Source organism: Phocoena sinus, chromosome 15, assembly GCF_008692025.1.
Source record: "Phocoena sinus isolate mPhoSin1 chromosome 15, mPhoSin1.pri, whole genome shotgun sequence".
NCBI lineage: Eukaryota > Metazoa > Chordata > Mammalia > Artiodactyla > Phocoenidae > Phocoena > Phocoena sinus.
The window spans coordinates 52,092,930-52,105,578 of NC_045777.1; the positions used below are offsets into that span (position 1 = coordinate 52,092,930).

At 61.2% G+C, this 12,649-nt stretch overlaps 3 protein-coding genes across 12 annotated transcripts; 1 reads left to right on the forward strand and 2 right to left on the reverse strand.

The window, feature by feature from the left end:
• Positions 1–180: 180 nt before the first annotated feature.
• HCFC1R1 (host cell factor C1 regulator 1) lies at positions 181–1,641 on the reverse strand. 3 transcript variants are annotated; one of them, XM_032604013.1, is made up of 4 exons: positions 1,409–1,641; positions 1,043–1,099; positions 801–929; positions 181–557 (listed from the first exon to the last, which is right to left on the reverse strand). In XM_032604013.1, exons 1-4 carry the CDS (start codon positions 1,501–1,503, stop codon positions 422–424), a joined length of 417 nt encoding a protein of 138 aa, XP_032459904.1. In that variant the 5' UTR covers positions 1,504–1,641; the 3' UTR covers positions 181–421. The 3 variants fall into 3 exon arrangements, with proteins under 3 accessions (XP_032459904.1, XP_032459907.1, XP_032459906.1); XM_032604016.1 differs by having other exon boundaries at positions 801–956; positions 1,409–1,607; XM_032604015.1 differs by lacking the exon at positions 1,043–1,099.
• THOC6 (THO complex 6) lies at positions 1,598–4,879 on the forward strand. 5 transcript variants are annotated; one of them, XM_032604006.1, is made up of 13 exons: positions 1,621–1,961; positions 2,791–2,906; positions 3,007–3,071; positions 3,162–3,265; positions 3,348–3,385; positions 3,469–3,517; positions 3,636–3,707; positions 3,809–3,911; positions 3,997–4,046; positions 4,136–4,198; positions 4,299–4,409; positions 4,495–4,629; positions 4,709–4,879. In XM_032604006.1, the coding sequence occupies exons 1-13, from the start codon at positions 1,923–1,925 to the stop codon at positions 4,787–4,789; spliced, it is 1,026 nt and encodes a 341-aa protein (XP_032459897.1). In that variant the 5' UTR covers positions 1,621–1,922; the 3' UTR covers positions 4,790–4,879. The 5 variants fall into 5 exon arrangements, with proteins under 5 accessions (XP_032459901.1, XP_032459897.1, XP_032459899.1 ...); XM_032604008.1 differs by having other exon boundaries at positions 1,643–1,661; XM_032604007.1 differs by lacking the exon at positions 1,621–1,961 and adding an exon at positions 1,968–2,629.
• BICDL2 (BICD family like cargo adaptor 2) lies at positions 4,876–12,552 on the reverse strand. 4 transcript variants are annotated; one of them, XM_032603992.1, is made up of 10 exons: positions 12,501–12,552; positions 11,206–11,345; positions 10,812–11,101; positions 8,333–8,548; positions 8,085–8,201; positions 7,841–7,987; positions 6,760–6,954; positions 6,494–6,643; positions 5,900–6,030; positions 4,876–5,648 (listed from the first exon to the last, which is right to left on the reverse strand). In XM_032603992.1, exons 3-10 carry the CDS (start codon positions 11,085–11,087, stop codon positions 5,030–5,032), a joined length of 1,851 nt encoding a protein of 616 aa, XP_032459883.1. In that variant the 5' UTR covers positions 11,088–11,101; positions 11,206–11,345; positions 12,501–12,552; the 3' UTR covers positions 4,876–5,029. The 4 variants fall into 4 exon arrangements, with proteins under 4 accessions (XP_032459883.1, XP_032459882.1, XP_032459884.1 ...); XM_032603994.1 differs by lacking the exon at positions 11,206–11,345 and having other exon boundaries at positions 4,920–5,412; positions 5,528–5,648; positions 12,501–12,548; XM_032603991.1 differs by having other exon boundaries at positions 10,812–11,345.
• Between the last annotated feature and the right edge of the window lie 97 nt (positions 12,553–12,649).

The following is a 12,649-nucleotide window of genomic DNA, read 5'->3' on the forward strand; positions in this document are numbered from 1 at the left end:
TGAGTCAGCCGCGGGGGTGGGGGTGAGGCTCTGACTCACACATTCTCAATGCCTGAGCCCAGCCTGCCAGGACCTGGCTGTGCCCTGACCGTTTTCCAGGGAAGATCTTGAGGAGAAACCCCAGCATCCAGCACCTCTGCCCTGCCCTCCCTTTCCCAAAGGCCCTGGGTTCCACACTGTAGGCTTCATTTGCTCAGCAATCTTTATTCAGTTCTCTGGGGAGGGGACGGCTCCCTTCCCATGCTCCTGCACCTCCCACCCCAGGGCTCCGTGGGGCTCAGTGTCCTCTGTTGGGGGAAGGTCCTGGTGCCCAGAGGCCTGGTCTGGAGGAAAAGCAGGGCAGCTGCTCCCTTCGTGGGAGTGCTGGCCTCCCCTGCTGTGGGGAAGAAGGAAGGTGGGCAGGGCCACTGCCCCCCAGCACTCAGAGCTCCATTAAGTCCCCAGCTGGGGTTGCAGGATAGTGGGGGCTGGGGGTGTCCCCCAGCCTCAGCAACCGGAGCGCCTCCGGGATCAGGTTCCCAGGGTAGCACCAGAGAAGCAGCTCAGAGCAAGGGCTTCTGGAAGAGGAAATGACAGTCACGGCACAGGGCTGAGGCTGGACTGGCAGAGCCACACCCCACCTGGTACAGGTCCCCAGGGGCTCCTGGACTGCTGGCACCTTCCAAGGAGCCAAGTAGGGAAACAACAGAGGTTGGCTAGAAGCTAAAAATAGCAAGATGAGGCAGAGCCTGGAGATTGGCTCTGAGGATTGGGTATGATCCTCCAGAAGGCCCAGCTAGTGGATTGTGGATTGTGCCTACCTGAGTGGGGGCAGAGCTGGGGGGAAAGCCATGGGGGGGCTGCAGTAAGGGTGGTCATTGTGCAGGCTGAGTCTAGAGAAATGGGTGACCATGTTCTCCTCAGACAGGAACTGCTTGCGCAGGGGCTCCCTGGGGAGAGACGAGGAGGCAGGCAGCCTGGGATATTCAGAAGAGAGGTAGTCTGATGGGGACCTGAGGTGACAGAGGGCTTGCTGGAAGTCCCTCCCTGCCCCCAAACTCACTGCTCCTCCTCCAGGCGACGCTTGGTACTCATGGGCACAGCTCCTCGGAGAGGGGAGCTGGGAAGAAAAGAGAGCCAGGAGCACCCCACCCTCTTGGACCCATCCCCAGGATCTGCCCAACTAAGCCTGCAGCGTCAGCCAGGAGCCCCCAGCCCAACCCTGTCTCAGCTGACGCCTAAGTCACCTCCTCTCCCAGACCATCCAGAAGCCTGCCTCGGAGTCTGTCCCAAGTCTGCAATCCTGTCTTAACTCATGCCCAAGCCCTGCCGATAAACCCCACCGCGTGTCATCCTGCAGACCAGCCCTGAGGGCCCAGCAAAGCTCCTGGGCCCCCGGGCCAGGCCCACCCAGGGCCCCCACACACACCTCGCGTCCAGGCCTCGGGACGCCCCTGAGTCAGCCCGCGGGTCGCGCCGGGCCCGACCCTGGGGGCTTCGCTCCAGGGGTTGCTGTAAGATCATTGGGGTTCGGGGTCCTGCGAGCGGAGGGGTGGGATCCGGACGACAGGGGCGGAGCCTCCGAGGGCGTGGCTCAACGCGGGGGCGTGGCTTTAGCGCGCGCGCGCGCGGCCAGGTCCCGCGCAGGCGCGGAAGACGGACGGCACGCGACTGGAAGGCGGGTCGGTTCAGCGGGGTAGGGGAGGGGAGGTAGGGGAAGGGACCTGGCGTAGTGGCGTTGAGGAGGGCGCCACTTAGTGTTGGGACCTTCTTGGCGGTCACCTCCGCTCCTGGGACTCGGGTTACGCGGCGGCCGCCTTCACGCCGGACCCGCCACCGGCGTTGGGTAGGTGACGCACCGCGAAAGGGAGGTGCTTGCTGGCACTTCCGGTCTCGTGAGGCTTCGTCGCGCGCGGAGCACTCTGGGACTTTTATTTCTCGAGATGGAGCGAACCATGCCGCAAGCGGTGCCTCTGGGTCAGGTGAGAGGGCGCGATGTGCGGTGCTTTCTGGGGTTTGTAGTCCATGCCCGGCTCCGAAGGGGCCGGCAAGGAGTCGTGCGCTCAAGACCTGTTTTGCGTGGGCTGTTGGTGGGACTCGGATTCTGACCCGAGGGAGGGAGAGTAACCCAGAAATACCTCAGGGGCCTAACATGAAAGTCAGGATACGGATTAGGAGTCAGTACGTTTTTCTGTATTGGAGTAATAGAGCCACTTTTTTGTGTGTGTGTGTGGTACGCGGGCCTCTCACTGTTGTGGCCTCTCCCGTTGCGGAGCACAGGCTCCGGACGTGCAGGCTCAGCGGCCATGGCTCACGGGCCTAGCCGCTCCGCGGCATGTGGGATCTTCCCGGACGGGAGCACGAACCCGTGTCCCCTGCATCGGCAGGCGGACTCTCAACCACTGCGCCACCAGGGAAGCCCCTAGAGCCACTTTTTAAGCGGTTTCTCCGAGGCAGCCCTGTGCGAAGCTTTTTATATACAGTAGCTCATCCAATCGTGACGAAATCTCCCGTGGGCTCCTTTTGACAGTTGAGGAAACGTGGAGGAGAGGCTGAGTCCTTGGTCAACAAAAGTTCCAATAGGCATCAAGCCTCAACTCTCCCCTTTCTCACCTCCTCCTTCGAGCCACCCCTGGGACTATATGGACAGGTGCCTGCTTGGTGGGCTATAAAAAGGAGAACTGAGAAGTCAGTGCGGTGGGAGGCCGGACTGCGGCGGGAGGCCGGACTGCAGCAGGGGAAGCAGGAAGGAGTGTGTGGTTCAGGGGTCCCAGACGCCCCAGACAGCCTTCATCCAGCCTCTCTCCACAGATGGAAGTATTTCAGGCCCTGCAGCGGCTGCACATGATCATTTTTTCCCAGAATGTCTCACCCTGTGGGAAGTTCCTGGCAGCCGGCAACAATTACGGGCAGATAGCCATCTTTAGGTACCCTTGCCCCTGCTCCCCACCATCCATTAGCTCTGGCACTTGGTCCTCCTGGGGCTGATGCCCCCTTCTTCTGACTCTCAGGCCCCTCTCCTTTCAGCTTGTCTGCTGCTTTGAGCTCTGAGGCCAAAGAGGAAAGTAAGAAGCCCATGGTGACCTTCCAAGGTGGGTGCAGGCATTGAGGCCAGCTTAGGGAACCCCCGGGTGGATGAGAGGAGCAGGACAGGGTCACTCAGGTTCTGTACTTCCATTTAGCCCACGATGGACCCGTCTACAGCATGGTCTCCACTGATCGACATCTGCTCAGTGCTGGGGATGGGGAGGTGAAGGCCTGGCTTTGGGCAGAGATCCTTAAGAAGGTGAGTGTGGAGCTGGGGGAAGGGTGAGGTGCCCAGACCCAGAGAGAGCCTTTGAGGTCACCCAGTGTTTTCCTCCATGAAGGGCTGCAAGGAGCTGTGGCGTCGTCAGCCCCCATACAGGTGAGCCAGGCCCATGTGGGCAGAGGGCATGTGGGGGTGAAGGTACTGCCTCACAAGAGCTGACTCTGCTTTTCCTCTCCCAGGACCAGTCTGGAAGTACCTGAGATCAATGCTTTGCTTCTCGTCCCCAAGGTTTGAGCCCTTTTTAATTGGGGCTCTGCCCTGCCCTGTTTTGGGCCCAAATTTTAATCCTTCCCCTCTCCCTGTTCTGACTTGACATTCTCTTCTGACCCCATCCTACCTTCTGCAGGAGAATTCCCTCATCCTGGCAGGGGGAGACTGTCAGTTGCATACGATGGACCTTGAGACGGGGACCTTCACGGTGAGAGGGCTGTGGAACTGGAGTGGCAGGGGCGGGATGGGGGAGCAGGGGCAGCAGCATCCTTCCTGGATCTTGTCCTGACACTGCCCCTCTCCCTGCAGCGGGCCCTCTGGGGCCACACAGACTACATCCACTGCCTGGCACTGCGGGAGCGGAGCCCCGAGGTGCTGTCAGGTGGCGAGGATGGGGCCGTGCGGCTTTGGGGTAAGGGAATGTCTGATTGGAGGGAAAGATGGTGGTAAGGGAGGCTGGGGCAAGGAGGGTACTTTTTATGGTTCTTCCCTCACAGACCTCCGCACGGCCAAGGAGGTCCAGACGATTGAGGTCTACAAGCACGAGGTGAGGGCACACCCCATGCTCTGTCCTTTTTCCTTCCTGGGCATCTCCTGTGTCTTCACCTCCTCCTCTATTCTCCTCTTCCCTCCCAGGAGTGCTCGAGGCCCCACAATGGGCGCTGGATTGGATGTTTGGCAACTGACTCTGACTGGATGGTGAGCCGGGCAGAGTGCAAGATGGGGTGGCAGCTCCGGGCCCTGTCCAGCTGAGGGCCTGTGGTTCATGGTGGCTGGGGACCCCCACCTTTCTGCCCAGGTCTGTGGAGGTGGCCCAGCACTAACCCTCTGGCACCTTCGATCCTCCACACCCACCACCGTCTTCCCCATGCGGGCACCACAGAAGCATGTTACCTTCTACCAGGACTTGGTGAGGCCCTCTGTCTTGCTTCTGCCAGCCCTGCCCCGCTCCCCCTGCAGCCCTGAACCCTGAGGCCCCTCCTTGTCTTCCACAGATTCTATCAGCTGGACAGGGTCGCTGTGTCAATCAGTGGCAGCTGAGCGGGGAGCTCAAGGCCCAGGTGCCTGGCTCCTCCCCAGGGCTGCTAAGCCTCAGCCTCAACCAGCAACCAGCAGCCCCTGAGTGCAAGGTGGGTTCAGCAAGGGGCGGTGGGGATCCTGGGAGGCCAGGGCGTGTGGGCAGGTCAGTCACTCCCCTCTTGCCTCTAGGTCCTGACAGCCGCAGGCAACAGCTGCAGGGTGGATGTCTTCACCAATCTGGGCTACCGAGCTTTCTCCCTGTCCTTCTGACCTCCAGCAACACCCCCACCTCCATCTCAGGGGTTCGGAGTGGTTTGGTTTTTTCTTTTTTTTATACTAATAAAATTTGGGGCATTTTTTTTTCATGTGCTTTTTTCCCAAGAATGGAGGCCAAGTCGGTGCAATGATTTATATATTACTCTGTCTGAGCTTGATACATAAATACCCACCCTCAACCCTGTCCTGGAGCATGCCGGGGGGCAGGGGGCCTAGTCCCTGGAAAAGATAGACCTATCTAGATTCGAAAAACAGCTCTGCCACACCTGCCCCTGCCACCCACCTTGGGTCCCTGGCCCCCAAAGCTGGCCCCTGTTCCCGGTGAGCCCTTGCCCAGCCTCTTGGGGTGGAGAGGGCACCAGCCGCCTTTGGCAGACAGTCAGGGCCCGTTGCTCCGTTGGCCAGAAGAGGAAAGTGAGCCAAAGAGGGCAAAGGTGGCCCCCTCGACCAGGCGCTCAGGTCCTTCGGAAGAGGTTGCTGAAGAAGCCGCCGGCGGGCCCAGGGCCCAGGCGCAGCGAGAGGCGCGGCGGGTTGCGGCTCGGGGCGGATCCAGCCGCACTCAGCTCTTTCTGGCGTTGTGATCGCAGCTGCTGCCCGATGACCACCTGCATGTCGTCCTGCGGACAGGGCGGCCGGGCCGGCGGGTCGGGTCAGCGTTCGGCACCGCCCCCGCCGGCACCGCCCCCGCCGGCACCGCCCCGCCGGCACCGCCCCGCCGGCACCGCCCCTCACCTGCCAGGCCTCCAGCTCTTGCGTCAGCGCCACCTTCTGGCGGATGGTGCGAAGCAGCTCCCGGGAGAGGGAGTCCCGCTCCAGAGAAACGCGGCTGAGCTCCAGGGCCAGTTCCAGGGACCTGCAAGAGAGAGGGGCAGAGAGCAGGTACGAGGGCGCTGGGGCCTCAGCGAACAGTGGTGGTTGGGGGCTCCTGGACCCAGGCGGGAGTGAGGCCGCTAATACCGAAACCAGGGAGGTTAGAGGGCTCTTGCATCGGAGTGGGGACAATTATAGCACTCGCGGGAGGGAATCCGAGACCCAGAAAGGCCAGAGTGTCCTGGGGGCCTGTAGCCCCCCCTGGGGCGGTGGTGGATGGTGGCAGATGCTCACTTGTTCACAGCCTCGTCCCGATCCGAGAGGGCACCGCTTAAGATCTCCTCGGGATCCTTCTGCACCCGCAGTTCCTTCTGCCTTTGCAGCTCCTCCCGCAGGGACTGTAGCTCTTCCCGCTGCAGCGCTATCTGCGGACAGGGTAAGGTGCAGAAAGGCAGGTAGGCCCCTGAGTGTCCCAGCTCTTGCTCTTCAGGCAGCCTGGACTCCAGCTTGCCGCCCTCCCGCTCCCTCCCCCACCCCCCATCCCCGCCTGCTCCACAAACAACCCAGACAGTTGTGGTCCTGTGCTGGAGATGAATCTTCTGAGCGCCTAGAGGGGTGGGGCTGGTCGGGGCTAGATGGGTGGTATAAGCCTGCAGGAAGGATGCATGGAGAAGCATTGGGAGGTGGGACTAAAGGGGCAGTGTAGTCCAGGAAGTCTTCCTGGAGGAGGTGACATACAGGCTGATTCTTCAAACATGATTGCAAGTTTGTTGGGTTGAAGGGCTATCCAGGTAGAGGGGAATTCGTGGGCAAAGGTTCGGAGATGTAGATGGGAAAGAGAAACTGACATTGAGAGGGGCTTTGCGTCCAGTACTATGCTCCCCCCACCTCATCCTGCAACCGGACCACTTCCGCCTCCTTCTCTTCCAGTATCTCCGCTGGGCTCAGGGATGCTCGCTTCCTGGGAGGCTCCAACCTCTCCTCCTGGGGTGAAGGCTGGTGGCTGGATGCCTCTTGGGTCTCTGGGGGCAGAGTGGCCTATTCACCAAAGAAACTGGTCAGTGCAGTGTCACACCTCGTGGGAAAAAAAGGAGGGACAGAGTCTGCAGCCCTCCTGGATGGTGCGTGTAGGGGCTGGTGGGCCGAGAGCTCACCAGAGCATCTCCGCCTCTGTCCACGTTCTGGTCTTGGTCCTTGCTGTCGAGGCTATGGGCAAGCTCTGACTGAAGCGAGGCTCCTGAGATGTTGGCGTCCTGGAGGCGCGACTCCTCCTCCAGCTCCGAGACCTGCCGCTGCAGCCTCCGCAGCGCGCTCAGTGCCTCCCCCGCCTCGGAGCGCGCGAGTTCCAGCTGCGACCAGCCCACCACAGAGTGAAACAAGGGCGGTCAGCCAGGTGCTCCCGCCACTGGCCTCCCGCGGCCGGCCCACAGGGGGCGCCGGCACGCCGCAGAGAGTCAGGCAGCCCCGCGCGTCAGCGCAGCCCAGCGCTGAAGTTGGCTCCCACTCCCGGATCGCTGGGCTGCCTTGGGCCGCGCAGTTCCCCTCGGCAGACACCAGTTTCCTCCCCTATAAAGCAGGACGCCGATGGGCGCCCCGGCTTCAAAGTCTCCCATCACCCTCCCTCCAGTCCCACCCCACCAGGTCACCTCGAAAAGCCCCACCCCCTCCCCCGACCATACCAGTCTACCTTCTAACTCTCTCACTAATGCTACCATCCAGCATTGACTGATCCTTTCTTCTAAGCCGGGCAATGTGCTGAGTGTCTCACACCCTTACCACAGCCATGTACCATTACCATCCCATCTCACAGATGGGGAAACTGATGTTGGTGTTCCACAATAGTAGGAAGGGACACTGAAATAAGAACCCAGGTAATTTGACCACAAAGTGCAAACTCCTGAGATCTCAAACATCAAGCCATACTGCCTCTTTTCATTTCCTTTCCTCCATTTTCACAGCCCAGACCTGGTCCAGGTCCCTATCATCTCTGCCCTGAGTTCTGGCCTCAGCCCCATCCCTGGCCTCCCAGATGCCAGTCTCTGATGCATTCTAAGAGTACTGCCCCTGCTCAGTAGCTTATGCCTCCCACTTGCCCTTGTGCTAATGCCTGTGCTCTTCTGGCCCAGCTGTTAGGGCTCCCAGTGACCCAGCTCTGGTGTCTTCTCCCAGGAAGCCCTGAGGCAGTGGCCAAGGCCCTGGCTGGATGCATCTGCCCACCCCAACCCTAGCAGTCACCTCCAGACTGTGCTCCTGCCTCTCTCGCCGTAGCAGCAGCAGCTCCTCATGGGTTGCCTGTAGCCTGCCCTGGCCCTTTTCCACCTCCTCACACAGACCTCGAATCTGGGCCTCCAGGTCCTGTCGGCGACTCTGGAGCATCTGATTCTGGGGAAAGGCCTCAGAGCTGGAGTGGAAGGGCTAGGCCAGGCACAGACAGCTCCCAGCCAGCCTTCCAGGCTCAACAGACCCAGCTGGCACTCACCTCCCCCTGCAGACACTCCAGCCGTGTCCTCAACTCTGCCCCAGCCAAGGCCTGGGCCTGGCACTGACCCCGAAGGCCATCCAGTTCTCTCTGAAGCTCCTGCTCAGTCTGGGAGGCCTGAGGGTGGGGGGAGGCAGTGGAGCCCTCAGCTGGCCCAAGCCGCAACACCAAGCCCAGTGCACCCACTCCCACCAGGACCCAGGTATCTGCCACTCCTTCCCAGGGACCCGGGGTCAGGGCCGTCCCACCTGGGCCAGCTGCTGGCTGAGCCGGAGGTTCTGTTCACTGAGTTCACTGAGGGCGCGTGCCCGCTCCCGTCCGCTGTCCTGCTGCTCAGAACGCTGCTCCCCCAGCTGGACCCGAAGGGCCTCCATGTCCCCCTCCAGCTCCACAGTCCTGGCCTCCCACTCGGCTCCCCGGGCTGCCAGGCCTCGGCGGAGCTCATGGTTCTCCTGCTGCAGCCGCTGTGGGGGCCGGGACAGAGGGTAGAGACAGGGAGAGGTGAGACTGGAGGGGACGCAGGGAGACAGAGACCCAAAGAAAGTCCAAGGGGGGTGTGAGACAAGCCTGAAAACCAGAAACGTGAGAGAGCCGGGGAGGAAGTGGGCAGAGGGCAAGACACAGCCTCAGACAGTAGAGGAGGAGGGGGAACAATAGAAAGAAGCTTCCAGGAGGGGCTGACCCTGGGCCAGAGTTGGGCGGGGCTCCCTGATGCCCACTCACCTCTGGCTGCCACCAGGGCTTCTGGACCTGAGGGCGTAGGCGCCATTTCTGGCGCCTGAGTCTGGCAGAATTGAAGCCTCGGCCCATGGCCTCACACACCTGGGTTCCAGGGGCTCTGGAGGTTCGGCCTCCCTCTCCCCCAGCTCCTCCTGGCCAGCTCCCTCTAATTAACCCTGGTCAGCCACACCCTGGCCCCAGGCCTCTGCCTGCCCTCCCCCAAACCTGTCTAACCAGCAGGGGGATGCTCCTGGCACACCCAGATGCCCAGCTTGTGGAGGCAGGCAAGTCAGGGGGCCAGCCTCTCCTGCCTCCCCGTCATAGACTCTCCACGCAGGAAGGTGAAGCTAGCCACAGCTGCTACAATGATTAGCAGGCATTCCTGCCAGGGCCTGTGCTAGCACTTTACCTATATTACGTTATTTTATTTACTCCACGAGACTTAGACTCCTTAACACCCTCATTTTACAAATGAGAAAACTGGGCCTCAGAGAGGTTAAAAGCCTTGCCCAAGGACACACAGTGAGTTAGTGGAGCCGGGATTCTAACCCAGGCAGCCAAGCCCTTAACCAAATACTGTGGGGGCAACACAGCTCTAGGATGGAGCCCACAGGTTCGGGGTCCGATTGTCCTGGCCGTTGTCCTGCTCTGCTGCTGCTTTGTGGTAAGGCAAGTTCCCTAATATCTCCAAGTCCCATCCATCCATCCATCCATCCATCCATCCATCCATCCATCCATCCATCCAATATTTCCTGAGCTCACCCTGTTTTGGAGTCTTTGTCAGCAGTAAGTGAGACCACCAAGTTCCGTGCCTGAAGCAGCTTAGAGTCCAGAGGCAAACGGACCCTTCATTGAACCAGGTAGTTTCAGAGGGGGGACATTAAGAGCTCTAAAGAAACCCTGGTAAGTGATGAAGAGGAGCGGGGTGGGGTGGGGGATCCTTCAGGAGGAAGTGATGTCTGTTGACTCCTGCAGGGCAAGAAGGAAGAGGGCTACAGCAAGGGACAGCAAGTGCAAAGGCCCTGAGGCAATAAGCGTGGGTTGCTCAGGGAACTGAAAAAAGGCCCCCTCTGAGGAGGGACTGAGTGGCTGAGATGACTGACGTCAAAGAGGTCACATGGGGAGGAGTTTTGGTTTCATTCTAAATGTGAGGGGGAGCCACTGAGAGATTCTGGGCAAGGACTGAAATGATCTGATTTGCAATTTTTGAGGATCCCTCTGGCTTCCCCATGGAGAAGGGGCTCAGGGGGCAAGAGTGGAAGCTGAGGACCAGTGAGGAGGCAGCTGCAGTGTCTGGGGCAGATGATGGGGCTGCGGCCAGCTTGGAGAGACGGTGAGAAGTGGGTAGACTCACAATCTAGTTTTGAAGAAGAATCAACAGGGCCTGCCAGTGTGGGAGGGAGAGGTCACAGAGATGTGCAGGCTCTGGTCCTACGGTGGGAAGCTGGGGTGGGGACAGCAGGGGATGAGGTCATGGAATCCAGTGCCACTTATGTTGAAATGCCCATTAGGTGGCCAGGTGGGGAGGGTGTGGGGCTGACGACATGGATACAGGAGTCAGTGGTGTCTAGGGTGTTTAGGGGACTAGATGTGACCCCCAGGGTGAGAGTGTGGCTGACCACAGCCTGGGCAGAGGGAACTTCATATCTCCCAGAGCCAGGTGAGAATTGACCGAGATGATGCATGGAAAGTGCTTAGCCCAGAGCCAGGCAGGGAGAGAGCCCAGGATCTGTTGGCAATACTGCTGAGGAGACAGACCCAAGATTCAGAGAGGTCCAGCAGCTTGCCCAAGGTCACACAGCCAGGCAGGGATCTGAACCCAGGTCCTGTCTTGCCCTCAGAGCTCATGTTCTTAACCAGTGGGCAACACTGCCAGGGAGGCTGGTCCCAGACCTGAACTGCTGTTCCAGAGGCATCCCCCTGCCTGGCTTTCCTCTCCCTGCCCCCGCTGCCTGGTCCCTCCCCTGTCCTCCATCCCCCCAGCCCTGCCCTCTGCTGTCAGCTCACTTCCTCATGCTCAGAGTGCTGGGCGCTCAGCATCTCCAGCCGCCGCTGCAGCTCCTCATTGCGCTCCAGAAGCATCTTGCCAAGCTCTGCGGCCAACAACAGGTCTTTCTCCTTCTGCTGCAGCTGCAGGTCCTCGGGCTCCTCAGGCCTTGGGCCCCCTCCCAGGAATGAGTCCCGCCGCTCCAGCATGAAGGGGAAGAAGCCCTCATTGCTGCTGGGGGAGGTGCCCCCGGAGAGCAGCCCGGATGAGAAGCTGGGCCCTTCTGGGGAGCTCATGGTGCCTGCAGTGTCTGTGGGGACAGGTAGGTCTGTGGGGAGAGGTAGCTGCAAGACACTCTACACCGCAGCCCAAAGGGGTTCACTGCCCTGCCCCGCGCCCCCCCCACACACACACACTGGCCAAGACGTGGCTCTCCTGCAATTCTTCACCTGCCTACTGGCCCTCTCGGTCCTGCAGCCAGGGCCTCCCTGGGCCATGAAGGGTTAATGATCTGTGTCTTGGCTGTCCAGCTTCTTTAATGTCCCCAGGGTAAACTGAGGCAGGGAGAAGCAGGAAAAGAGCTGTCCAGGCTTCTGCCTCTAGCAGATGTTTTCTGCTCCCAGGAAACCTTCTCCCAGTGCTCCAGGACCACACGCCACCGCAGTGACAGTCCCCACCCCCCTCTTCCCATGACCCAGCTGTTCTGGCTCCCAGCCTCTTACCAGCTGGGAAACTCTTCCCAGAACCCAGGTTCTTGGGACTCAGGACTCTGCGATTAGTCCAGCCTCTTCTCCCAAGAATACAGGGCCTTGGGAACTTACGTGTCCTGAGCCCTTAGCCCCCAGAAATCCAGCACCCTCCCTTTCCAGAAGCCCAGGCCCAAGTTCCCTGCCCCCCAGCCCTCCTGGCCCTTGTTTTCCTATTTTCTCAGGTCCCCATCCTGAACTTAGGTGCCCAGACCCTCAGCCCACCCCTTCCGGATTGCTGGCCCCAGTCCCCCAGTTTCCAGGCCCTGAGCGGGTGGGCGGGCCGGCGAGGTAACAGGTTGTGCCGGCACTGCCGCCCGACCTGCCGCCCGACCGTCCACTCCAGGTTTCTGTTTACTTCCCGCCCGGCTTTGGGGATGGGAGCCTAGTGGCACACCCCTAGGGCCGCCAGGGCCCGCAGTTCAGGGGCTCCAGGGCTCAGGAGGGAGGGGACACACGGGGCTTTCCTGGCATATTACCCCTCTCCAGCACTCCTGAGGTTCCCCACCCCCAACGCGCGCACACACATCTGTCCCTTCCCCTCCTCCCCTCGCCATGTGTCCGACCCTAGGCCTACTCTCAGGACCCAGGCATCAGCGGCAGTCCCAGCCCAAATGCCCCCCGGCCAGGCTGGGGGTCTCCCTGACGTGGCCTCTGCAGGCCCAACACCGCTCTGGGACTCAGGGGTATCCCTCCTCCTCACCCCTCCCGGCACCGAGCTACCAGTTATTAGCACGTCAGCCCAGGCGTCAGGGTCCCCACGCCTCGACCCCCAACCCTAGGCGTCGTTAGCCCAGCCACCGCCTTCCTGCCTTCCTTCCTGCCCGCGTCCCCTGTTTCTCGGCCCCGGGAGTCCGGCCCGGCCGCTCCTGCCCCGCCCCATGACCCACTCGCCCACTCTCCCCGGCCCGGTGCGCCCAAAGCTCGAAGGGTCCCCGTCCTCGGCGTCCCTTAGGCTCTCACCCGACGACGCCGGGATCCCTCCGAGGTACCCGCGGCCCCGGTCCCCTCTTCCGGAGACGGCGCCAGGTGAACTGCCCGCGCAGGTGAGGGGGCGGTGCCACGGGCAAGGCTGGGGCGCCCCCTGGTGGCCGGAATGGCCAGGTGGGGCC

What these genes read in the sequence shown, in the direction of transcription:
- HCFC1R1 (XM_032604016.1), bottom strand. Translation starts at nt 1,503, where the DNA reads ATGATCTTACAGCAACCCCTGGAGCGAAGCCCCCAGGGTCGGGCCCGG. An exon ending in TCCCGAGGCCTGGACGCGAG is followed by an intron (nt 1,100 to 1,408) that starts GTGTGTGTGGGG and finishes TTTTCTTCCCAG; the next exon opens with CTCCCCTCTCCGAGGAGCTG. An exon ending in CGTCGCCTGGAGGAGGAGCA is followed by an intron (nt 957 to 1,042) that starts GTGAGTTTGGGG and finishes TGAATATCCCAG; the next exon opens with GCTGCCTGCCTCCTCGTCTC.
- THOC6 (XM_032604006.1), top strand. Translation starts at nt 1,923, where the DNA reads ATGGAGCGAACCATGCCGCAAGCGGTGCCTCTGGGTCAG. An exon ending in TTGAGACGGGGACCTTCACG is followed by an intron (nt 3,708 to 3,808) that starts GTGAGAGGGCTG and finishes CTCTCCCTGCAG; the next exon opens with CGGGCCCTCTGGGGCCACAC. An exon ending in TTACCTTCTACCAGGACTTG is followed by an intron (nt 4,410 to 4,494) that starts GTGAGGCCCTCT and finishes TGTCTTCCACAG; the next exon opens with ATTCTATCAGCTGGACAGGG.
- BICDL2 (XM_032603992.1), bottom strand. Translation starts at nt 11,087, where the DNA reads ATGAGCTCCCCAGAAGGGCCCAGCTTCTCATCCGGGCTGCTCTCCGGG. An exon ending in TGGAGTGTCTGCAGGGGGAG is followed by an intron (nt 7,988 to 8,084) that starts GTGAGTGCCAGC and finishes GCCTTTCCCCAG; the next exon opens with AATCAGATGCTCCAGAGTCG. An exon ending in CGGGACGAGGCTGTGAACAA is followed by an intron (nt 5,649 to 5,899) that starts GTGAGCATCTGC and finishes TCTCTCTTGCAG; the next exon opens with GTCCCTGGAACTGGCCCTGG.